The following is a 26,964-nucleotide window of genomic DNA, read 5'->3' as shown; positions in this document are numbered from 1 at the left end:
ATCCTCAAGTGCTCTATAAACTAGGTGTGGGAATGCATACCTGTAATTCCAGAATTTGGGAGATGGAGAGAGGACCTTAGCTACTAAGTTTAGTTCAAGACTAGCTTGAGCTAGACTGCCATCCTCACCTCCCCACAAAAATATTAACTTTTTTTTTTTAAAAGACAGTCTCTCTTTATTATGTAGTTCTAGCTGTCCTGGAATTGCCTATGTAGATGAGGCTGGCCTTACACTCCCAGAGATCCACCTGCCTCTGCCTCCTAAACGCTGGGATTAAAGGTGTGCACCACCGTGACCATCTTAATCTTAAAAGGTGAAATAGCGCTGAGCGGTGGTGGGGCACGCCTTTAATCCCAGCACTCGGGAGGCAGAGCCAAGTGGATCTCTGTGAGTTCAAGGCCAGCCTGGGCTACCAAGTGAGTTCCAAGAAAAGGCGCAAAGCTACACAGAGAAACCCTGTCTCGAAAAACCAAAAAAAAAAACAAAAAAACCAAAAAGGTAAAATAGCTGGGCAGTGGTGGGACACGCCTTTAATTCCAGCACTCGGGAGGTAGAGGCAGGCAGATCTCTGTGAGTTCGAGGCCCAAAAAACCAAAACAAAAAAGTGAAATAAAACTAAATTTCAGTAAACTGTACAAAAGTTATGTAAAAAGGTGGCTCAGAGGTAAATAATTTTCTGCGTAAACCTGGCAACCTGAATTTGATCCCTAGGACCCAATTAAAGACAGGAGAGAATCCCATAAAGTTGTTCTCTGACCTCTACATGAACACTTAACTATGGCATACATGCAACTCCCCCCAATAATAATAAATAAATAATAAATAAAATAAAAATTTAAGCTGAATTCCAGAGCACCAAATGCAAGCTATGTGAAATGTATCAACCACCCAAGAAGCATGGTGGCACACCCCTGCACTCAGAGGCTGGGGCAAGAAGATCATAGGTTTGGGGCCACCCTGGACTGTAGAGCAAGCCTCTGTTTGAAGAAAGGAAACAGGTAAGAGTACCTTGTCTTTGATGATGCTTTCTTGGCACGCTGTACATTTTGGACTCGAGGAGCTGAAGGAAACAAAGTAAGCATGTTAGAGCAGCAGCCCTCCTCCTTCCCTCAGGCTCACTGGGAACACAGAATGCTCTCCTTCATGGGCAGGCCTGCTCTAGCTTGCGGCAACAGGCAGGCCTCCAGGTGCCATGGAAAATCTAACTTAAATGCAGTCCACAGGAGAACAAGAGCCAAACTTTAAAAAATGGTAATTTTTCAAAAGGAAGCTATTTTGTTCAATAACCCAGTCCCATTGGAAAGACTTAAAGAACACTCTGGTTTTCCGAGAGGGCCTTCTGGGAAGAGCACCCACAAGTACTGAGGGCCTTTGATGTTCTAGTCTTGGGCTACAGACAAGTTCTCTATGTGTAAAAACGCCAGTGGCACCTGCACAGGGGAACTGCCCCGTCCCCAGGATAACCCAAGTTCAACTAGGGTCCTTTCACCCTCAGCAGGCAAAGCCAAGTGGGCTGTGTGGACCCAGTGAATGGACGCGATGATGAGAGTGTGGGGTACACAGGAGACTGGCCACTGGGCCTGGCCTTGGTCTCAGGCACCCAGGTGTGAGTGGCCAGCTGGGAAGAGGGTGGCCCTCTCAAGCTAATGTGCCGAGGGGCACTGAAGGTCCGATGATGCAGTATGTTCTGTAGTGACGAATGCCAAGCACAATGCCTGGTAAATACGCAATAGGATATCGTTCTTCCTGGCCAATCCAACCTCTGTCCTCTAACTGCAGCCTGCCCCTGTGATTTTACCACAGCAACCCATAAGGCTCATGAGCATCTAGGGTCTTGGTACAAGCTCTATGTGTACCCCGGGCAAACATGCACACTTACACCTGTTTTGTCCTACATGTGACCCTGACCTTCCTCTACCGTAGCCCAGTGGCACGCTTCTAATTTTTTTAAAAAAAGATTTCATTTATTATGTACACAGTGTTCTGCCTGCATGTATGCCTGAGCACCAGATCTCATTACAGAAGGCTGTGAGCCACCATGTGGGTGCTGGGAATTGAACTCAGGACCTCTGGAAGAGCAGCCAGTGCTCTTAACCTCTGAGCTGTCTCTCCAGCCCCCGCACCCTTCTACTTTAAAGACTTAGGACCATTTGATATCACTATCATAAACATGAACTTCTTGAGCAGAATACAGGAACACAGATGGGGGACAGAGGCTTTGTGGACAGAGTGCTGACACCGTTGAGGAGACTTCAGGGGAGAGGCCTGGGGGAGTAGGATGTGAGGCAGGCAGGGCAAAGTACAGAGGCCTCAGAAAACTCAGGCATGAGATCTGCCTAAGTTTCCCTGAAGGCCTCTAAAGCTGGACCTAAAAGCATTCATGGTTTTGAGAGAAACAGGTGAAGATGGGTACAGCTGCCCTGGCCAGGCAGCCTGAAGATGTAGGCAGCACCCACCTGAGCAGGGCAGCCATGCAGCTCTCACAAAACCGGTGCCCACACTCAGTCTGCTTGGGGTTGCACAGCACCAGGCGGCACTTCTCACACTTGTACTTGTCTTCCACTGTCTTCACAAACTTCTCCTTGTAGCCGCCTTGCTCGGGCACAAGCACTGAGCCTGCACTCCGATCAGGCTGCAGCTTGAGTGGTGGGTTGGGCTGCAGTGCGCCAGCAGCGTCCATCTTTTTGCTTGACTCCATCTTAGGAAAAAGAAATTCTGCCAGGAGAAAAGTAATGATAAGTGTACATCATCTCCTCATCTCTTGAAAAGGCCTAACAAACATGCCCAAGAAAAGTAAAAGTGCCCGAGGTTCACACTTCCGTATTTAAATAGTGACCAGAATCCTTCCCAGCCTTAGTCTGCCATGGTACAAGACATGACCATGTAACTTCCTTCTTTATGTTATCCAGATAGCATTGTTAACACTGCTATTCAAATACTTGCTGAGAAATAGACTTAGTAAACTGTATTTTCAAGATTCTTTAAAATACGTATCATATTTTTCTGTGCCAAATCTTCATTCCAACGATTTGGCTGGAGCCTGAGCCATTGTTATTGTTAAGATCTGTTTTGCTTTTCATTGTGTGTGTGTGTGTGTGTGTGTGTGTGTGTGTGTGTGTGTGTGTGTGTGTGTGAGAGAGAGAGAGAGAGAGAGAGAGAGAGAGAGAGAGATCTACACATGAAGACACACATATCAGCGCAGGCACCCTTGGAAGCAAAAGGCCTCAGATCCCATGGAGCTGGAGTTAGAAGTAGTTGTAAGCTATCAGACTTGGTTCCTCTGCAAGAACAGTAGATACTCTTAACCGCTGAGCCACCCACCCCTCCAGCCCTAGCAACAGCCATTCTTGACCAACTTTATTTTCTGGTTAACTCCCTGACCATAACTCCCACCATACTGTGATAAAACCAAAGTGGGCCTGTGGCTAGTACGCTACCTCTTGTTCCAGCAGTAGTACTTACTGTAAATGAGGTGTTTCCAGACCACAAGAGCCATGTGTGAGTGTGCCTGCAGGATGTAGGGCCCTTGTTTCTGCCCTCTACCCTCAAGTTTACCAAGCCTGGGTTGGCCTGAGTAAGACCCCACATCACAGAGCCATGGTATTGTCACATGAAGTCTGTGAAGAGCAGAGAGTGGAAAGATCCAGGCAGGTATAAAGGTGCTCAGGTCAGGCCTGGCAGAGGGACATGGGACTGGACAGGTCACCTGAGCTCCTGCACAGGTTCATTTCTGACACCTGGCTACCAGTTTCTCTGCCTTCCACCTGCAAGTCCCATGATGGACAGTGAGAGCACTCCCTAAATCAGCCACACAGATCCCAGAATAGGCAGCTCTGTCAGCTGAGCCTTGAGGTCAAGTAAGCAAAACTAAGCAAGAACACAAAGCAGTTGACTAGGTTCCTGAAGAGACACTGGCTGTCATGGAAATTAGAGCCAGCATCAAGAACACACACCAACACCGACTGTCACCTTCAGCAGTCCAGTACAGACGAAACGAGTCCAGATGGTAGTAAAAAGGCTGGTTTCTCTTTCCTTCCTTTGTGGATATTCCACAATCAGTGTGAAGTTTTATAACAAGAAACTTTGAATGATGGACAGTTGCATCTATTAATACATTGTGAAGTTCCTCAGAGAAGTTTTTTTGGAGTTTGTCACACTCCTCTCTGAGACCTTTCTGGGTGGCTCTAGCACACAGATATACTTTGTCTCAGCTCTGCTTGCAAAGCCCCATGAACCCTGTCCCGTGTACCTCAGCAGGGAAGCAGGTCAGAGACTGCAGAAAGAAGCCTGGGCTGGCCTCCAAAATACAAAGTTTATTTTCCTGTCCCACTCCCAGTCCTTTCCCACACCATGCCATGTATCTGCTAAGTAAACAGGTTCTTTCAAAAGTTACCAGTTCCCTTAAAAAATGCGTTGTGTTCTTGCCCAATTTATTTTTGCTACTTAAAAAACTACAGGTTTGGAGCCGGGCGGTGGTGGCGCACGCCTTTAATCCCAGCACTCGGGAGGCAGAGGCAGACGGATCTTTGTGAGTTCAAGGCCAGCCTGGTCTACAGAGTGAGATCCAGGAAAGGCGCAAAGCTACACAGAGAAACCCTGTCTCGAAAAACCAAAACCAAACCCAAACCAAACCAAAACAAAAAACTACAGGTTTGAATGGGCATGTATATAATTCAGTTGGTGGAGAGTTGGACTGGATTTGATCCCAAGTATCCAATAAAATGTGTCATGCACCTGTAATCCTAGCATTAAGGAGGCAAAGACTGGATGATCAGTAGTTCAGAGTCACCCTCTGCTCCACAGTGAGTTTGAGGCTAGTTTGGGATCCATGAGAACCATCTCAAAAACAAAAAACAAAAAAACAAAATTCTCTAAACCCATGGGACAGATCCTGTCAACTCAACAATATCTGGAGCATCTACCCCCAGGACTCTCCTTACTTCTAATGTTAGTGTGAGACTCAGAGCTATGAACTAGGACTGGGTACCCCCACATATCAGAGGCACAGAGCAGATACAAGTGCTCAGGAGAAGGCTGGGGCAGAGCCAAGTCCTCCTCTTCCCCTAAGCCCTGCTCACATACTGTTTTCTGCTGCTCTTTCTGACGTGCAAGGAACAAATGTTTCATGGCTAGGGATGCACAGAAATGGCTGTCGGCAGCCACACCTGGGTAAGCTTTAATAAAAAAGAATGTTGCCTTGTATGAAACCTACAGATGTGTAAAAGTAAGTTTTCAAGATGACTTTAAGGGGTCAGTGACTCTGCTTACAGTCTGACATTGAGAAGCTTGCTTACTAGAATGACAGCTTACCTTTCTAAGCTATGTGAGAAGGTGCCTGGACTGAAGATCTGCAGGGAGCTCACTGGCTGCCCATCACCAACAATTCTGTGCCTCTGGGGATGCTCCAGTATCTCTGCATAGCCCAACCTCACTGTGTCCCCTTCCTCTAAAGGAGCTCCAAGCACTTCCCACTGAAGAGCAGTAGACTTGGATGAGGTCTGGGATTTGGATCTCTTCAGCTGACTTATAAGCCCCAGGTTCTGAGAGCAGCGCCTGAAAGGTAGTGAGTGCTTAGTATGCACTTGCTGAGTTACTAGACAGGCAAAGTCTGAGACACTCGTCTCAAATGATTTCTGTGCAAGCTAATTCCAGGAGCAGAGAACTTTAAAATACTGATCTAATTCTGTGCAATGTAAAAACCAAGGATTTCTTTCAGCTACTCACAGCTTCAGTGTGGTGCTCTGCTCTAAGTACTTGGGAGATCGGGGGAAGCTGTGTTCAGTAGGATCTCATGACGAAAAATGAGGGTAACTGAATTCCTATTTCTAAGTGTCTTAGTTGGGGTTTCTATTGCTGTGAAGAGACACCATGACTACAGCAACTCTTATAGAAGAAAGCATTTAATTGGGGCTGGCTTACAGTTCAGAAGTTTAGTACATTATCAGCATGGTAGGAAGCTTAGCGGCACACAGGTAGACATTGTGCTGGAGAGGTAGCTGAGCGTTCTACATTTGAATCCAAAGGCAGCAGCAGGGCTTGGGCATTTGAAACCCCAAAGCTCACCCCCAGTGACATACTTCCTCCACCAAGGCCACACCTCCTACTGTCACTCCCTAAGCATTCAAATATTTTTGTTTATAAGGGCCATTTTTATTTAAAGCACCACACTGAGGGACCAAGATAATGATGAATAATCTTTCTTCTTCTTCTGTGGAATGCTATGCTCCACAGAAACAAGTAAAGACTACAACTGCAGGTCTTTGTGTTTGTACAATGCCAAAGAAAAGCAAACAAATTAAAAAAAAATGCTATCCCAAGCTTATCAACTAGAGCCTTGCAACACTCTGCTGCAAAAGGTACAGAATACCTGGAGGCAGGTCTGTTGGGACTCACCTCACCGCCTGCTCCTAAACACACACCCCCAGGGCCACCATAGGCCTCTGAAAACCTGTCTATACCCATTACACAGATATTCTTGAGCTCAGTGGTTGTGAAGGAAGCAGCTTCAGAAAAGAGAAACCACAGGATGGGTACAGCAGGTCTGTGTGCTGCACACTTACCAGCCATGACAGCCTGAGAAAACCACCTGAGGAGCCCAGACACAGTGGGGACCAGTGCTGCAGGAGCCAGGAAAGAAGGATGTGGCAGAGGCACTGCCAGGGTGTGTGGGGCTTCTTGGTGGGAAGGTAAGAATATTCTGGAATTAGAGTGCTGTTAGCTATACTACCCTAACAGTAGACTAAAGCCACTGGGCTTATACTTTAATGGGAGTGAATTTTGCATTTAAACATAAAATCTTGATGTAAACTAATATAAAATAATTTACTCAAAATAATACAATTTAAATTTGATTAGTCTGTGATACATAATAGATAGAGCAGGTCACATTGACCTTAATGCTGAAGCTGTACGGTGCTGCAAGCTATGAACTGTGCTTGCCATGAAGGATACGACTCTCATTTTTATTGTAATAATTAAGACATGAACAATCCAGATTCCCTGATGCAACTACCCAGCAGACAATTTCTTCCCATGCTTAGAGTAAAGAATGCAGCAACCCAGCCAATGCACAAGCAGGCAAACAGCCACTCCTCCCTCCACAAGCTGGGCCAAACATCTGAATTAAGCTAAGTTTCCATTTGCTTCCAATAATTTATCCTAAAGAATTCTCTGATCAGCATGTGAAAGCCTGAATTATTACTATTTGTTATTCTAGGATACTTTTTATTGAGGTATCTTTCACTCATGCTGTCATCTTCTGAGTTTTATTATACAGCTTAATACTGACAGTTATTTTTTTTTAATCTGTAAATAGTGTGAACAAGTTTCTCCATAGGGACACAGAGAAAGATGATATGCCACAGGAATTTTTCTTTTTCTCTTCTTTTCTCTCCCTTCCTTCCTTCCTTTATTTTTTGAGACAGGATTTCTCTTGTGTAGCCCTGGCTGTCCTGGAACTTTCTCTGTGGACAAGGCTAGCCTTGAACTCACAGAGTTTCACCTGCCTCTGCTTCCTAAGTGCTGGGATTGAACGCATGGTGGTGCACTACTGCCTGGCACATGGTTTCTTTAAATTACATTAATTTATAGGGGGGAAGCTGAAGGGATAGTGAGTGTATGCTATGGTATACATATCAGAAGACAATTTGCCAAGAGTCAGTTCTCTCCTTCCATCATGTAAGTCTTAGGAATCAAACTTCAGTCAGTAAGTTTGGCAGCAAGAGCCCTTACCCATTGAGCCATCTCACTGGCTTCCATGTAGTGCTGTGTGTGTGTATGTGTGTGTGTGTGTGTGTGTGTGTGTGTGTGTGTGTGTGTGACTGGGATTAAAGGCATGTGTTATCATGCCTGGCCCATGTCTTTTTTAATTGCAAAGCTAACAAAATGTCTAGCTGCATTTCTTTTTTTTTTTTTTTTTTTTTGGTTTTTCGAGACAGGGTTTCTCTGTGTAGCTTTGCGCCTTTCCTGGAACTCGCTTTGGAGACCAGGCTGGCCTCGAACTCACAGAGATCCACCTGGCTCTGCCTCCCGAGTGCTGGGATTAAAGGCGTGCGCCACCACCGCCCGGCTAAGCTGCATTTCTTAAAACACATACACAAACCAGGTATAGTAACTGAGCTTCTACAGGCAATATATTTAAAGCCAAAAGACTTAAAAAAAGACCAGCTGGGCCGTGGTGGCACACGCCTTTAATCCTAGCACACAGGAGGCAGATCTCTGTGAGTTCGAGGCCAGCCTGGTCTACAGACCAAGTTCCAGGAAAGACTCCAAAGCCATACAGAGAAACCCTGTCTCAAAAACAACAAAAACAAAAGATTTAAAAAGATCATACTCTCTAGCTCAATTAGGGGAGTTTTGGTTTCCTACAGAACACTCAGTATCAACAGCATGCTACACTCACAGAGGCTGGATGATACCCTAATAATCCTGCTCAGAATATTTATTCCAATACCTTTCCCAGTTTCCAATTCACAAATAAAGATAACTGTTTACTCTGCTTCAGAAAGCCTCTTCCAAGTTGTTTTGTTCCCAATGGCAATGTTCAAAAGTGCACTGAAGATAACTGGACCACAGACTATAGAAGCTCCTTCATAAGAACTTCGGAAGGAGCATGGGATGCAGTGCAGTGCTAGAATACATGGAAGCATGGGCAAGGCCCTAGGACTGATCCATGGTGCTTTTTACATGTAAATTAGTAAGATAATTTTAAAGTTCATGTGGACATGTAAGAGCAGACAAATTTTGAAAAAGAGTAACACTCAACTCAGCTCAGCAATGAGGACTCTGGCAATAGGGTAAAAGCTGCAGAGCTGAGCTGGTAGTTGGTCACTGGCTAGTAGCTGCTTGGACACTTGTGGTGTCTTTGTGGTTCCCTCCAAGTGGTCAACCCTATTGAAGACAATGCTTTGGGGACAATAAGAGGTAGGTTCTAAGACCTCTCTTGTGGGATCTTTTCTTTGCTTAGAAATAATGGACTAGGGGTTGGGGATTTAGCTCAGTGGTAGAGCGCTTGCCTAGCAAGCGCAAGGCCCTGGGTTCGGTCCTCAGCCCTGAAAAAAAAAGAAATAATGGACTAAGTGACACTAGTCTGATCATGTGCAAAATACACAGACCCATGAAGTGAAACTTTAGTCAAAGTTTGAGTACTGATCCTTTCTTGTATCCTGCCCCCCTTCAAATGCAAACATCACCTGAACTTTCTGTTCCTAAGTCTCTTACTAGCATTCATATTTAAAAATTTTTGTTTTACGTGTATGGATATTTTGCCTACATGTATATCTATGCATGTCTGGTGCTCAGGAGACCAGAAGAAAGTGTTGGATTTCCTGGAACTAGAATTCTAGACAGTTGTGAACTACCACATGAGTGCTGGGAAATCAAGCCAGGGTCTCTGCAAGAGCAGCCATCTCTTCAGATCCCTTGCTTGTTTTATTGAGACACAGAGTCACAAAGTCTAGGTTGGCCTCAAACTTAATATGCAGCTGAGGATGACCTTGATGGGTCGAATGTATTGGGCCAGAAGGACAGACAGAAAAATTAAAACCGTATGTGGCTAACATAACAATAAATTTATGGGGAAGTGATTTATTACAACAATGAAAAACAGATTAACATTCCTCTGATCTCAGAAACAAACTGTAAAGTAGAAAATGCTTCTGAGAGAAATATTAGGAGGTATTCTTAAAAGTGGTCACAGACTGTTCAGGTTGTACATAAGCAGGGCACAGCAGCTGGTGACCTTTCAAAGGTACCAACAGCCCTACCTTTATAATAGTTAACTGACAAACCCATCTGGGTGCAACAATGGCCTTTAACATCAGAAAACTTACAGGACTTATAACAGCTGGTACAGGAGCAGCCAAATGTTGAACATATTGAAGGATCGACCAGTCCTTGGAATTCTCCTGTATTTGTCACTACAAAGAATTCTGGAAAATGGAGAATGTTAATAGATTTGGAGCTCTAAATAAGAAAATTCAGCCAATGGGCTCTTTACAGGCTGGAATTCCCTTGCCTTATCTATTATCTAAAGGCTGGCCTATTACAGTGATTGATGTAAAAGACTGTTTTCTTACTATACCTTTACAAGAATGGGATAGAGCAAATTTGCCTTCATGGTGCCTACTTATAGCAATTCTCAGCCTTTTAAAAGGTATCAGTGGAAAGTTCTTCCACAAGGAATGTTAAACAGCCCCACCTTGTGTCAATATTTTATACAAGAGCCATCAGAAATAATTCATAAAGTTTCCTCAATCTATAATTTACCATTATATGGATATCTTACTAGCTGATTCAAATGCAGATACCATAGGAAAAAATGTTTGAAGAAGTAAAGAAAATATTGCCTTGTTGGAGATTACAAATTGCTCCTGAAAAAACACAAAGAGGAGATTCTATTAAATACCTAGGATATAAGATAAGTTTACAAAATATTCAACCACAAAAGATACAAATCAGGAGAGATCAATTGCAAACTCTTAATGATTTTCAAAAATTTCTGGGAGATATTAACTGGCTAACAGCCCACTGGATTAACAACTCAAGAACTAAGTAATTTATTTGAAACCTTACAAGGTGATAAAAACTTAAGCAGTCCAAGAAAACTACCAGCTGAGGCTGAGAGAGAATTGACTTTGGTAAAAAAAAAAAAAAAAGTGTATGTGTGTATCACACACACACACACACACACACACACACACACACACACACACACGAGATACACATGTGGATCACTTGGATCCAGAGCTTGACTGTATCCTAGTCATTCTACCTTCTACTCATTCTCCTAGAGGAATTCTCATGCAGAGAGAAGATAATACTTTAGAACGGATATTTTTGCCACACAAACAATGTAAATAATTAAAGATCTATGTAGAAAAGGTTTCTAAATTGATTCTGAAAGGAAAGTTGAGACTTTGTCAATTAACAGGAATGGACCCAACAGAAACTGTAGTACCTTTTACTGTGGCTGAAATGTTCTCATTATGGGCAGAAAATGAACACTGGCAAAGAGTTTACAATAATTTTTTTGGAGCGATTAACAACAGCTATCCCCAAAACAAGATTAACAACAGATATTCCTAAAACAAGAGACTTCAATTTATAAAAAGAACCAACTGGGTCCTCCTCACATTGTGTGGGGAACACCAATATCTGGAGCCCCTACGTTCTATACTGATGCAAATAAATCAGGAAAGGCAGGTTATAAATCAGTAAGTTTAAGTAAAGTGGCTCAAAGCCCTTATGGGGATTCTGTCAAACATTGAAATTATATGCTATTCTCATGGTGTTATTAGATTTTCCAGAACTTCTCAATATAGTTACCGACTCTCAATAGGCAGAACGAATTGTTTTACACATTGAAACCGCTGAACTTATTCATGATGATTCAGAATTAACTTTCTTATCTATTCAATTGCAGGAAATAGTCAGAAATAGAAATCATCCCTTATATATAACACATATATCGGATCCCATACAGGCCTACCAGGCCTTTTAGCACAAGGTAATGATGAAATTGATCAGCTATTGGTAGGAAATGTGCCAGAAGCTTCAAAATTTTGTAAGACACACCATGTTAATAGCAAAGGTTTAAAAACAGATTTTTCTATCACTTGGCAACAAGCCAAGAAAATTATAAGAAAATTTGGTTATACTTGTGCCCTATATAACCAAACTCCACTAACTGCAGGAATTCTAAGTGTATTCAAAGAAATGAAATCTGGCAAGTGGATATGTTTCATTTTGCAAAATTTGGAAAATTAAAGTATGTGCACCATACCATACATACATATTCAGGATTTCAATGGGCAACTGCTTTGAGTTCTGAAAAGGCTGATTCTGTAATCACATACTTATTAAAGGTTATGGCCATTATGAAATACCTGTACAAATTAAGACTGACAATGCTCCAACATATGTCTCTAATAAAATGAAACAGTTCTTTACATATTACAACATAAAGCATATTACAGGTATACCACACAGTCTTACAGGACAAACAGTTATAGAAAGATCTAATTGCTTTAGATCTTTAAAATATATGCTTAATAAACAGAGAAGGGTAATAAAGACCCCTAGAGATAGATTGTGCAATGTTTTATTAACTTTAACTTTTTTAAATGCTAATGAAAAAGGAACAATAGCTGTAGAGAGACATTGGATAATAGGAAAAAAATGTTGAACTAAATCAGCCAGTATATTTCAAAGATGTGTTGACCTCAGAACGGAAACCAGAATATGTGTTATGTTGGGGAAGAGGTTTTGCTTTTGTTTCCACAGGAGAAGAAAAGATATGGATACCATCAATATTGCTAAAGATTCGAACATGAGAGACCTCTTGATTAGGAGAGGTGATGGTTCATCAAACAGCTTGGTCATTCAACCTGGCAAAAAGGAAAATTCCCCCAAATTAAGGTTGGGGTAGGGTTTTGTTTTTGTCTTTCCAGGAGAATAAAAATATCCAACTAAGAAATCTGAAGACCTTTGGACAAATGAAGCATCTGAAGAAGGGAGAATCATCTGGAAACACTGTCCCAAGAAGAGGAAGGAGTAAATTGGCCTAATAGTATAGCATACTTTGCTGTGGGATGGTCTTTCTGTATGCTGTGAATATGCATTGCTACTATTGGTTAATAAAGAAGCTGTTTTGGGCTATGGTAAAGCAAGATAAGAGGCAGGCGGAAAATCCAAGAGAGAGACAAGGAGAAGGGGGTGGAGTCAGAGAGATGCCAGCCCACCACCCAAGGAGCAACATGCCAGCAGACTGGTAATGCCATGACCACATGGCAAAATATAGATTAATAGAAATGGGTTAATTTAAGATGTAATAGCTAGCTAGTAATAGCCTGAGCAACAGACCAAACAGTCTGTAGTTAATATTAAGCCTCTTATAAGCGGTTACGGGACCACAGAACTGGGTGGGACAGAGAAAGGCTTCTGGTTACATATGGTGCCCAATGTAGGGCACGAACCCATGACCCTGAGATTAAGAGTCTCACGTTCTATCTGAGCTAGCCATGGGACTGGGTGCAACAGAGAAAGGCTTCTGGTTACAACACTTCCAACAGAATAAAAATTCGTAAATCTTTCAAAATGTTTTGTTTCTGCTGTTCTCGACCGACATGTTAGGCAAATGGTCTTTATGTAGTCCTAACTCAATTAACAACTTAAGGTGGCTTTGAAGCTGAAGTGCAGTTCTCTCCTTTTCTAAACCCAACCATGTTTGTTAAAGAAAATCCAAATACTCTGTCTCATGTCGGAAGAGCCAGCTAGCATGGGACAGAAGAAAAATAAAAACTAGGGACTATTACATTGTCACTAATCTCATATCCCTCAAATGTATTTTGACTCTTTAAAACTTTTCTTAAGGCATAAATATTACCTCAAAATTTATAAGATCAATATACATATATATTTATCAATATATATATTTAAACATTCTGTTGTGATATTAATGGTCATACTGAGTACTAACTAATGCTTTTTTTTTGTTTTGTTTTGTTTTAAGTTTTGTTTTTTTCAAGACAGGGTTTCTATGTGTAGTTTTGATGCCTGTCCTGGATCTCGCTCTGCAGACCAGGCTGGCCTCAAACTCACAGAGATCTGCCTGGCTTTTAAAGTGCTTTTAAAGGTATACGCCACCACCACCCAGCTGAGTACTAACTAATTCTAACCTTAGGCTTCATGTAGCTTCCTGTATGTGATTTCAGGCCTGAGTCTAAAGTGGGTATTTAGGAATTAAGCCTGTGTATCCTGGGTGTATTTAATATTTAATAACAAATATGGTCCTTTAACCTCTCTGAGATCTGCTGCATATTAAAATATTTAAGTTTTCTGAAGTGAACGATGAGTATTCCTAACAGTGACCTTTGAAGTCTCCAAAAGATGATGGGGTCCCACAACAACAATTCTACCTGGATTGTGGTACTGCTGATAAGGTGACAAACACCATCCAAAGATCAGCTTTGGACTACCAACTGCTCAGGACAACTTCAAGACAGTTAAGATGGTCCAGCCTCTTAGACTACTCCAGCCAGGACTTCTGATAGCCTTACACTGTCCTGTCACACTAGACTGGACAACAGCTGGATTCCCCGGAACTTGACCATTATCTCTATTTTCTCAGGGTCCCCTAAAGATGCTAGCACCCCATGTCAACAGAAAACAGTCTAGAAAACATGATTCCCACATTCCCAAGAGGTGGGTGGATGGTTTTTGGTCCTTCAGTGTGGGATGACTCATCCCTAACAGGCTTGAGGGCCAGCCAGCCCAAACCAGTAAATTAGACACTTTCTGAAAGCCAACCTGGTTCTGCCTAAGGGCCCTAGCAACAACAGCTGAGACATGACCTGGACTAATGAGAGGCAGACATGTCACACCAGCAGATGCATATTCATTAGACCTTCCCCTGGTAAGGAGTGGAGGGTATATAAGGCTGCCTCTTCCTGAATAAACTGAACTTGTTGTTTCAACATTCTCCCAGAGTCTGTGTCATTGATTCTGTGCCTACTTGGCCCCCTCCCCCAAAGGGAACAATAACACAGGACCTTGCCACACTTCGGTGAATTATAAATGTTTGTTATTGTTTAGGGGGGTTGGCTGAAAATTGTTATTAGTCTTGGTCAAGAAAAAACTATTCAAAGGAGATTAGATTCAGGAATCTCTCTTTGAAAAGAAAAAGGGGGAGATATAGGAATAATAGGAAAAAAGGTAGATTATTGAATCTACTTTAATCCAAAAAGCAACTATTAATCTCAAAAAATTTTATAATGGCATGGAGTTTACTTTCTTTGTGGCAAAAGCTTGCCATCTGGGCAAGAAATTGCCCTTTCCTCGACTGCTGACAGTAAGTATGCTGTTTGAACTGGACAAGCAGGACACAAAGAAATGTGACTGCTGAACTTTGCCAAGACAAGGTAGGGCAGTCCTTCAAAATTTCCTGCTTCTCAGAAATATCTATCAGATATTCTAGGCCTATAGGCAGAAGTTGGATGTCCCAATATCTCTGAGGAACATAGGGTGACTGACCAAGCAGCCAACTGTTTCTGTCATTTCTTACAACTTTGTAAGTTGCTTGCTCTGTATTTCCTGTTTTCTCAGGTAACATTATATCCTTCTCAGGTCTTTGATGGGGTTGAAGACTAGGTACTTACAATTACAGTTCTCTTTAATCATGGTAGAAAGTATTTTAGGTACAAAACTTTGAACACATCAGGAAAAGACAGCTAATTGGGTAGTTTCTCTAAATTTGCCAAATACATATGGACTGGACATTGTGAATGTATTTACAATTACATGGTAATTGTTCTTGTATATGGTTTCATTTTGTTAGGGTTAATACCTTTCCTTTCTATTTAGACAATACCTGATAATCATTCTTATTATATAGTTTTACTATGTTAGAGTTAGAACCTATCCTTTTTAATTAGACAAAAAGGGGGAAATGTTACGGGAATTTTGTGTTGTGATCTGATGTCCAATGGAGTCCAGCATTGGTTTGATACATGGGGTTCACAATCAGCTGTCCAGAATGGATCATGTAGTTCCCTGGTGGACTTGGGAGAAGGTAAAGAAAGGCCCTTGGAGGAGGAAGAGGCGGGTCCGGGGAATTGTGTGGGCATTTCAAGCCAGGAAGTGGACAGTGGTGGTATGTTGTGGTCGCTTGCAGTTCTCTTGGATTTATATCCTTAATATTTATCCCCAAGTTTTATTTTTTTTAATAAATGATAAAAATTGGCAAAAAAAAAAAAAAAACCAACCCTGTCTCGAAAACTCCCCCCCAACAACAAAAAAGGATTCCTAAAGTTAGAGAGCTACATCCATCCTGATGGCTCAGGAGTTCCCCATGTCCCACCTGTAAGCCATGCACTATCATCAGAAAAAAATAGCAAAATCAATCTTTAAAACATCTCCAAATAGAAGACCATAGAAACTTTTGATTAGATTTCACAATTAGAAATACTTTAATTTCACTTATTTTTGCATGGCTATAAACACTGTATAACTCTGTCCTAAAATCTAGATTTAGCAATTATAAGCTAATGAAATTCTATATTTATAACTGTATTGAAGAAGAAAATTTATGCTGTGTCAGTCAAATGCATTAAAGATGGTGTTTGAAGCAACTTTTTAGGGTTTGGTCAACTAATGTTTAACAGTCTGAGCTGGAAAAGCAACATGGAGTTTCCAATGCCCAGAAACTGAACACATACAAATCTGGGTAACATGGCAGGTCACCCACACGATGGAAACCTGAAGCTATTGCCAACACTTCTGCTTCCATCCTCCTGGAAATAAAGTGGGAAAAGAATGTTTGCTTCCAACACATGAAGAGCTAGCTTTTGCTGAATGGAAATGATGGCACCCCTAGGGAAGGGGTTACAGTGAAGGGAACTGTATGGCTAGAACATGGCATTTACTACTCATATACAATGGGACCATGAAGAGGAACCACAGCCAGCAGTGAGCAGAAACAGCAGCCCTGGAGCCCACATCCTGGCACTGCTATATTGTAGAACTCTGTGCTGTCCTTCAAGCAGACTTAGTGCTCTATTCTTTACTATCTGCTATATTTTCAGGTGGACAGGTATTGTATCTGAAGACCTTATTTTACCCACCATAAGATATCTCTAGTCTTCTGAGGACATAGCTTTACAGTTTCCAGTCAGATGCTGTGGATGCTTCGCTTACATGCGTGATGCAGCAGAATGGATGGTGACTTCACACTTGTAACTTCAGCATTAAGGTCTCTACTGTGATTTCGCCATATTTTAATTTTGGAGCTTAGAAACTAGAAACAAAAGTACATCTGCTGACAAAAGTGTTCCAAAAAACTGGAAAGTCCGGGGAAAACCGAAAAAGGGAAGCATCAAATAAACAAAGAAAATGGCTCCTGCCAGCAAGAAAGGATGAAACAGCACTCATGCAGAGAACAAGCTTAATATCAAGTCCGGCAGGGAATCAGTGCCATCCAGTGAGGCCAATGAAGAGGAGGGGAGGGGTGGTGAGCAGGCAGGTGTGCTCTGACAATAAAGATACCTCTTAGAAACCTGCTTTGGCACAGCAGCCCCTTCATAATTCCTGATGCCAGATGCTACACAGTGGCAGAAGGCCCACAGCCTCTCCTGCACAGCACAGGCGTGAAGAGCGTGCAAACAAGCAAGGAGAGCATCCACACCATGTTTGACTATCTGTGAATGTTCTGTTACTGATCTGACCAAGGCAACTTCAGGAAGGGAGGGAGGGAGGGAGGGAGGGAGGGAGGGAGGGAAGGTTCATTTTAGCTCACAGTCTGAAGGTGCAGCTCTACACAGTGGGGAGAGGAGGTGTGGCAGCAAGAGCCTGAGGCAGCTGCAGTCAGGCAGCAGAGATGGATGCTGGTGCTCAGCTCACTTTCTCCTTCTTTTAATTTAGTCTACTGCCTCAGCCCATGAAGTAATGCAGTCTGTATACATGGTGGTCTTCTAGTAAATTTTTCTGGAAATATGTTCATAAACACATCCAGAGGTGTGTTTCTATGGTGATTCTAAATTCAGTCAACCTAACAAGATTAATTATCTTATTAAAAGTCCTGGTTCAAAGAGAGAATGAGACAGACCAACCCACCCAAACTGACAGGAGCAAAAACCTAAATTATAGATAATAGCTTACAACTATAAGAAAATAGCAGCCACTTGTAGCTCTACATTACCACTTGGTTCATACAATTTAGGATATTTATTAATTAAGATTTACTTATTTTTATTTTTTATGTATGAGTGTTTTATCTCACCTAGGTGTTCCACATGCATGGTACTCAGGGAAGCAAGAAGATGGCATTGGACCCCCTGGAACTGGAGCTACAGGTGATTGTCAACTGAACGTCTGGGAACTAAAACCAGGACTTCTCTAAGAGCAGTAAGTGTTCTTAGCTGCTGAACCATCTCTGCAGTCCCACAACTTAGAAGTTTTAAAGCACCTCTTATATGCAGACCTGTAGCTCTCCTGGCCCACAGCTGGAGTCCTGCCATCTGGACAGAAAGGAAGCAGCAGGAGCCAGAGCTCAAGCCACTCTGCAGGCTACCAGCAGCAGGCAGCCCCTTTTCAGGGGAGGTTCTGCCTATCCATCAGAAAGGGGGTAGGGGTGGGGAAGGGGCTGTAATTCCCTTTCCTAGAGTATGACCTTTACAGGAAAATGGAGTCAAAGAGCAAGACACATGGCTACATTAAGGAGGGCCTTACACTATGTAAAACTTGAGAATAAAATGTGGTATTCAAGTCAGCAGCTCTCGTCTCTCCTTCCATTCCCCGTCACACTCCCCCTTTTCTGCTGGATTGAAACTCTGCCCCAGTTCTAATCCAAATCCTCCTCTCTCCTTCACTGAACACTTGACACTGAGTTACCTAGGTAGGGCATGGGGCCCTAGGAAAGAAGACCCCTCTTCCTCTCCATCTCTGAAAACACATGAGAAACTTTAGCAACCTATTTTTTGTCACTGTGAAGAAGGATTGGGAATAGAAGCGAGGATTTTTGAGAAGTATTTAATTGTGACTTAGAATCATGAAAAGGTTTTATAAAGTCACAATAGAAATGAAATGAAAAAGAACCTCTTCCCTTAAAAAACAGTGAAGTAAGTGCATTTAACCATGCAACCAGTTGATGGTACTGCAAGGGAAATGGCTTATCTTAGTCAGGTTTTCTGTAGTGTGACAAACACCACAATCAAGGCAACCAACAGAAGAAAGAGTTCATGTGGGCTCACAGTTCCAGAGGGTGAGAGTCCATGACAGGAAGCCTGGCAATGGGCAGGCAGGCATGGCACTGGAGCAGTAGCTGACAGCTTACATTTAAATCCATAAGCAAGAGGCAGAGAGACAGGAGGTGGTGGGGAGGGACATGAGTCTTTTAAAACCTCAAAGCCTATCCTCAGTGACACACCTCCTCCAACGAGGCCACACCTCCTAGTCCTTCCCAAACAGCTCCACCAACTGGGGACCAAGCATTCAAATACATGAGCCCATGGGGGCCATTTTCATTCAAATAACCACATAACTCAAGTGACTTAAAAAGACAGCTGTTTGGCAGTCCAATGACACAAAGAACTACAGGAAATATAAAGCTGTGTTGGTAGTATAATGTTGGTGATATGTTGCTAGTACTGTTATTTAAACCAAGCACATACTTTTACAGATTAAAACAACTGAATGAATATGGTAAGTATGTTAGGAACCAAGATTTTCAGCATGAGAGGGGGAAAAAAGATAAATATAAAATCAAAGAAGTAAAACTCAAATACTCCTAAATCACATGTGAAGACTGAACACATCATGGTCTCCAGGACCAGAGATGATTAGCAGCTCCACAGCAGGAGCATTCATGCTGGCAAGCTCCCACATTGTGAGTGCCCTTATTGGCAAGAGTCTTAGGGCCTCAAGATCCCACTTCCCACAAAGGAAACCAGAGCTGCTGAGAAAAGCAGGCAGTTGTAGGTGGCAGCAAAGAAGGTTCAAAGTAAGCAAATAACACCTACAGAGACCAGAAAGCAAGGAGGGCAAGCTTTGGTGCAGGTCAAACACTGTGGCTAGAACCAGGAAGCTCTGCTGGCCAGAAATGGCATCTGACCATCTCTAAGAATACCTGAAAATATGATTCAACTCACAAGTAACAACTGGTTACATGCCAAGTGATAGTAGAACCGTATGGCTGAGAACTTATAGAAATAAAGACTCAGGCATGTATTTATCCTATATCCTATTTGAACTGTCCCTTAGGGCAAGCAAATACCCGATGGGGAAACTACTGACACAACAGTATAGAAACATTTCAGTTATTCAAGGAAGAATACATGACAAAGCTAGAACAGAAGCATTCGGCAGGCTCTAGTGACTGAGCAGGAGCAGGAGCAGACCCTGTGCCTCCCAACAAGAACACACTAGCACTGAGTGCCTACAAGGAGGGCTGAGCCAGGGAGCCAGCCTCTGCATATACCCACCTGTCACATGTTCAGTGCTAATGGCCAAAGCAGGGAAAGCTCTGGTCACAGGACAACCAGCCTGGAATTTACAGCACAAAAAAATCCCGGGGAACTGGGTGGAAAAGATTATAATGAATAAGACTCACTGGCTACTAGCCCCACTTTACTGAAAGAACTGTTAACTATGGGGAGGGGGGTGGCACTGTGATGATACTGCGATTAGAAATGAAACTGAAGTGACAGTTTTCTGGCTACTTTTCAACTGATCAAAAGTAGCCATGTATTAACTCTCACTTTGCAATATTTCAAACGCTTTTGGTATTTATCTTAATATTATAACATATTACAGGTTCTTAATTCCAAGTATAAAGTGTCACTCAATCACCACCATACCTAGGAACAGTCACGTCCTTTCCTTTCGTATTTCTTTTTTTAATTACAAATTAGAGATTAAAACAGTGTTATTTTTTCCCCTTTCAAGTCTCTATTGAAAGATGGTTAAGAAGGTAAAGGCACAGTCCATGTGGCACTGGCCAGAAGGCTGTCAAGGAGGCATGCTTGTGGGTAGGATGCAGGGGTAAGAGCTTCCAGAGTTTGTTTTTCAAAGTTACGAAATCATTCTTTAGCCCCAGAGGTCCTGTCCACTGTGGTCACAGTTTAGTGCTAGTTTTACAAGACTGGAAGAGGGCTGAAGAGATGGTTCAGCAGTCAGGAGATGTAGTGCTTTTAAAAAGGTCCTGAGTTTGGATCCCAGGACCCTTATCAGGTAGCTCACAAGTGCCTGTACTTCGAGCTCCAGGGTATTTTTATACCCTCCTTCTGGATTTCACAAACATCCTCCACTCTGATGCACAAACCACAAAACATACACACATACACACACATACAATAAATGTTAAAAAGGAAAGGAAAAAAAGCTGAAAGATACAGTCAGACACAAACCAAAACCCAGGGGCACATCTGCAGATCCTCAACAACTGCCTAAGAAGGAAACTGCTATGGCTAAAAGCCAGGAACTTCAGCATGTTTTGGAACTAGATTATTTTTATGCAAAGAAAAAAGATAATAGCTTAAGAAAGAAGCCTGCCCATATTAAAAATTCCTAACAGCATACCTGTGTCATATGCTGTAAGGAGGTTTCAGGGAGGCTCAGGAGTGAGGGAGAAGCTTCCACAAAGACGTCGAGCAGTGCCAGCCTTATCCTTCAAGTAATGGGGATCTTGTACCTGGGAATCAAGAGGAAGGCCTGGTCAGCTTTCATCTGGAAAATGTCAAAAGCTCTAAATAACAGAATTTCAGAGCATACATTTTTATAAAATGACAAAGTTCAAAATAAGTATTTTTAATCATTCTATATGCATATGTACTACGGTTTTTCTACACTTTAAAAATCAAACCATGCATTATAAAGTCTGATTCTTTTTTCCTTTAAGTCTCTTTTATGCTAAACTATTACATACAGACAGCAAAGTTCAGGGAACAATCACACAGTGTTACCATGGTTATTACACACTCAGACTAGTACCAACCTGGCCAGGTAAGGGAGTGCTGCCAGAACTCTGGAGACACAGAATGCCTTGTTCTGATCTCAATGACTCTGTAACTTCCAAGAAACCACTACCTTGGCCAGGCAGTGGTGGTGCACACCTTTAATCCCAGCACTCGGGAAACAGAGGCAGGTGAATCTCTCTGAGTTTGAGGCCAACCTGATCTACAGAGCGAGTTCCAGGACAGCCAGGGTTAAATGGAGAAACTCTGTTTTGAAAAACTAAAATAAATAAAAATAAAAAAGAAACCACTACCTTAACTTTTATGGTTATATTTCTTTGCTTTTCTTACTACAGTTAAAACCCAGGTAAACAACCCTAGAACATACTGGAGTTTTCTTTTTCTTATTTTTGCTTGCTTCTGAATTTTATATAAATACACCGGGCTGGCTTCAATCTCAAAGAGCTCTGCCTGCTTCTGCCTGGAAGTACTGAGATTAAAGGTGTGCACCACCACGCCTGGCTGTGCTGTTTATAATCTCATCTTGCTTTTGTTGTTCAGCACTGCTGCTGCTACAGCTATGGTCTGTTTCCATTATCATGGAATAGTGGAGTATAAACACACAACGTGGCTATCCAGTCCTTGGTCCAAAATTCCTGATTAAGAACAATTATGAACCTCAAATGATCTTTCTGCTACATCCACCTCACACATATAGGCACACAGGTGCACATGCACATCTAGAAGAGCGACTGCTATATCAGGCAAGTACGTAACCCAGCGTCCTCTACAGAACGCCCAGTATTTCTCACAGCAGCTCTAATAACTTGCAGCCCTAGAAGAAGGGTCTGCTAGGACCTCCTGCTCACTTTTCCAACAGAACTCGTTGGATATATTCATCCTGCTGACTAAATAGCTGTGCAATGGTATCTTACAAACTCTTAATACAAAGTATAGATTATTTTGAATGAATTTTATAAAAATTTACATCTGATGATCACTGCATGGAAATTTAATTCTGCAACTAAGCGTCTGCTCAGGGTCTTGCACCCAATTTCTCACCAAGTTTAACTTCCCATTCTGAGCCCACCAGCTTCTAAGCTCTGGGCCTAGAGAAGCACTAACTTGGGCCTGTCTTACCAGAGATGGTCTACTCTCTGAACATGGCCCAAGTCAAAAGTTTATGATGTTTTTACTTAAAGAGATTCTGTTTCCCACAGAACTTGAACATAAATATAAAGAAGTCTGCAGCTGACAATGTCATGAGCCAACTCTGAGTAAAGTTTTCACTTGAGAAGAGAGCAAACCTGGAGGACCATGCAAGAAAGAGCTTCACCCAGTAGGGTACCCACAGGCAGCCTACCCAATGTTTCCAACTGCTGATACACAGTTTCTATTATTCTACTGTGGTGATATTTTAATTGTGCTGAAATGTGATTTTATTTGTATGTTAATAAATAAAGTTTGCCTAGAGATCAGAGGTCACATAGCGAGGTCACATAGCCATAAAGAGAAGTCAGGTGGTAGCAGTACGCACCCTTAATCCGATCACATGGTAGGCAGAGTCTCTGTGTGGTCAAGGACATAGCCAAGCATGGTGACACAAGCCTTTAATCCCAGTACCAACCATAGAGACCTGGAGGTCTGTACAGACTGGCAGTGACGAGGAAGTCATGTGGCTGGACTTAAGAGCCAATGAGAAGGCAGAACAGGAAGGCAATAAAAACACAGGTTAGATGGGAAGAAGCTCTCTCTGGGGAAGTGATGGTGGCGAGGTGGTAAGATAAGGCTCTTCACTAGTTCTCTGATCTCTTTGGCTATTACCTCTGTCTTTGGCTCTGTGTTTCTTATTTAATAAGACCGTTAAGAAATTCGTCTACATTCTACCTAAAATATTCTCTAACTTCCACTAATTTTCTTTAACCAGGAGTTATGTGAAAGGATTATTTATTTTGAAATGAGTCTCACTATGTGGCCCTGGCTTGCCTGGAATTTACTATGCAGATCAGGCTGGCCTCAAACCTGCAGCAATCCCCTCCCTCTGCTGAGTGCTAGCATTACAAACACGTACCATCATGCCCAACAAAAGTTTATTTTTAAACTCTAAGGATTTTGTAATTACCTTTTTATTCCTGATTTATAACTTAATCCCACAGAGATCATAGATTACAATTGTATTACAACAGTGTTCTGAAATGCACTGACACTGATTTGAACTACTATGCAAGACTGGCCATTTGTTTGTTCGTTCATTCATTCATTCATTCATTCATTCATTTATTTATTTACTTGGATTTTTTTTTTCATTCATTCATTTATTTATTTACTTGGGTTTTTTTCCAAGCCAGGGTTCCTCTGTGTAGCCCTGACTGTCCTGGAACTCGCTTTGTAGACCAGGGTGGCCTTGAACTCAGAAATCCACTGACCTCTGCCTCCTGAGTGCTGGAATTTAAGGTGTGGGCCATCACCACCTGGTCAGATTGGCCAATGTTTATAAACATCTTTGCCTTCTTGAAAGATAACTATGATGTTATTTTTTAGACATATTATATATGTAACATCAAACCAGAGAGTTAGATGCTAGTTACATTTACTTTTTGTTTGCTTGTTTCATCAATTATAGCGATGTGCAAAATCTTCATCATGATTATGAAAGTGCTCATTTCTCTTAGAACTGCTGTCAATGTCTACTTGTCCATTCTGAAGTTATGCTGTTAGGTTTATCTAAGTTTAAAATTAGCTTTCCTCTGAACTGAAACTTTTATAATTACAAACTGAGGAAAGCTTTATATGCCCCCAAATAATCCCTTAGCCTGATGGGCACATAGACACATGCCAGTGACTAGCCTGTTGGATGAGTCAACTTCTGCTAAGAAAATGTAAGCGCCTTTAATCCCAGCACTCGGGAAAGGAGCCAGCACCGTGGACTCAACGAGAAGGACCAGAGCATTCTGCCTGAGGCTGACCCGGGGCCCGGCTGCCAATCCTGCAAAGCCCAACAACTTGGAGGTGTTGGTGAGATTGCCCTACTGATCAAACTGCTCAGTTGAGATCCATTCAGGAGAGGTTTCAGAAGCCTGCAGCCTTCAGTCTGAGGAAACAAGATCAGCTGAGGAGTGGGCGAGCGACCGAGAAGGCAAAAGAGAAGGAGCCATCCAGCCACCGAACCAGATCACCAGAGTCATAAGCCCACACTACACAAACTGGGAACAGGTAAGGCCCCATCTCCGGACAGGCAGACCAGGTCTCTAGTCCCTAGGCCCCAGCCATCACAGCCCAAGGGACCAGACAGCTACCTTTCCCTGCTCCCTTGCCAGCCCCTGCGAACCCAACAACCACCAAAGTCTTAAGCCCACCATGCACCAACTGGGAACAGCATTGGAGCCCCAGGGACCAGACAGGGGCCTCTTTTCCTGTCCCCTCACCAAGAAAACCATCCCATGTGACACCAACGATCACTGGAGCCATAAACCCAACCTCCCTGATTGGGAACAGCTGCTCCCTGAGAAACAGAGCCCAACAGTATCCATTCGACCACGGACTCCCAGAGGACCAAGACTATCAATTAGAACAAGAGAGGCACCCTCAAACACAGACACCACCTGCACTGAGCAGAGGAAGAGATGAGTAGACGCCAGTGCAAAACTACAGGCAACAACATAAAGACCTATATGACACCATCAGAACCTAGTGATTCTACACTTGCAAGACATGAACATACCAACGCAGAAGCAGCAGAAGAAATCAATCCGAAAAATGACTTTAAGAAGATGATAGAAGCCTTTAAAGAGGAAATAAAAAATTCCCTTAAAGAAATGGAAGAAAAAAACAAACAAAAATTTGGAAGAAATCAAAGAAAGCCAAGAAAAAGAAATTAAACAGATGAAGGAAACAGTTCAAGATTTGAAAAATGAAATTGAGAAAATAAAGAAGACACAAACTGAGGGAATGCAATAGAAAGGAAATAGGAAATCTGACTAAACAAACAGGAACTACAGATGCAAGCAAACCAACAGAACGCAAGAGATGGAACATAGAATCTCTGACATTGAAGACACAATAGAGAAAATAGATTCATCAGTCAAAGAAAACACTAAAGCCAAAAAAGTCATAACACAAAACATCTAGGAAATTTGGGATACCATGAAAACACCAAACCTAAGAATAATAGGGATAGAAGAAGGAGAAGAATACCAACTCAAAGGCACAGAAAATATATTCAATAAAATCATAGAAGAAAACTTTCCCAACCTTAAGAAAGAAATACCTATGAAGATACAAGAAGCTTACAGAACACCAAATAGGCTGGATCCAAAAAAAAAAAAAAAAGTCCCCTCGCCACATAATAATTAAAACACTAAACATACATAACAAAGTAAAAATATTAAGAGCCGCAAAGGAAAAAGGCCAAGTAACATATAAAGGCAGACCCATCAGAATAACAGCAGACTTCTCAATAGAGATTATGAAAGCTAGAAGGTCCTGGACAAATGTGATGCAGACACCAAGAGACCACGGATGCCAACCAAGACTATTAAACCCAGCAAAACTCTCAATCACCATAGACGGAGTAAACAAAATATTCCACGATAAAACCAGATTTAAACAATACCTATCCACAAATCCAGCCCCACAGAAAGCACTAGAAGGAAAAATCCAACCTAAGGAAATTAAACACACCCATGAAAACTCAGGCAATAGATAATCCCACACCAACAAATACCAAAGAAGGGAAACATAACACTACCACCAAAAAAATAACAGGAACTAACAATCACTGGTCATTAATACCCATCAATATTAATGGTCTCAACTCACCTATAAAAAGACACAGGCTAACAGAATGGATAAGAAAACAGGATCCATCCTTCTGCTGCATACAAGAAACACACCTAAACTTCAAAGACAGACACTACCTCAGAGTAAAAGGCTGGGAAAAGACTTTCCAATCAAATGGACCTAAGAAGCAAGCTGGTATAGCTATCCTAATATCTAATAAAATAGACTTCAAATCATTCGAAAGAGATCAGAAAGAACATTACATATTTATCACAGGAAAAATCCACCAAGATGAAGTCTCAATTCTGAACATTTATGCCCCAAATACAAAGGCACCCAAATTTGTAAAAGAAACATTACTAAGCTTAAATTGAACATCAAACCCTAGTAGTGGGAGATTTCAACACACCACTCTCACCAATGGACAGATCTGCCAGACTGAAACTTAACAGAGAAATAAAGGACCTACAGATGCTATGACTCAAATGGACTTAATAGATATCTACAGAACATTCTACCCTAACACAAAAGAATATACCTTCTTCTCAGCACCCCATGGAACCTTCTCAAAAATTGACCACATGCTTGGTCACAAAGCAAATCTCAACAGATACAAAAACATTGGAATAACCTCCTGTATCTTATTGGACCACCATGCCTTAAAGTTAGATTTCAACAACAACAAAAATTATAGAAAGCCTACAATCTCATGGAAACTGAATAATGCCCACCTAAAGCACCA

The 26,964-nt window shown here is 42.0% G+C and overlaps 1 protein-coding gene across 5 annotated transcripts in view; it reads right to left on the bottom strand.

The window, feature by feature from the left end:
• Window positions 1-26,964, bottom strand: part of Traf3 (TNF receptor associated factor 3) — a 121,957-nt gene that overhangs the window by 29,841 nt on the left and 65,152 nt on the right. For 3 of the 5 annotated variants that reach the window (XM_052739051.1, XM_052739053.1, XM_052739054.1), the window contains 2 exons: window positions 2,457-2,715; window positions 1,009-1,060 (listed from right to left, as the gene is read on the bottom strand). In XM_052739051.1, the coding sequence (XP_052595011.1) occupies window positions 1,009-1,060; window positions 2,457-2,698 (294 nt within the window). In that variant the 5' untranslated portion in view covers window positions 2,699-2,715. Of the gene's footprint in view, window positions 1-1,008; window positions 1,061-2,456; window positions 2,716-5,310; window positions 5,554-9,830; window positions 9,926-21,069; window positions 21,182-26,964 lie in introns of those variants that run through there. The other 2 variants (XM_052739050.1, XM_052739049.1) reach the window with 2 other exon arrangements.

This window comes from Peromyscus californicus, unplaced genomic scaffold, assembly GCF_007827085.1.
Source record: "Peromyscus californicus insignis strain IS unplaced genomic scaffold, ASM782708v3 Scaffold_15__1_contigs__length_86483966, whole genome shotgun sequence".
Taxonomy (NCBI): domain Eukaryota; kingdom Metazoa; phylum Chordata; class Mammalia; order Rodentia; family Cricetidae; genus Peromyscus; species Peromyscus californicus.
This window is presented reverse-complemented; position numbering and strand designations above follow the sequence as displayed.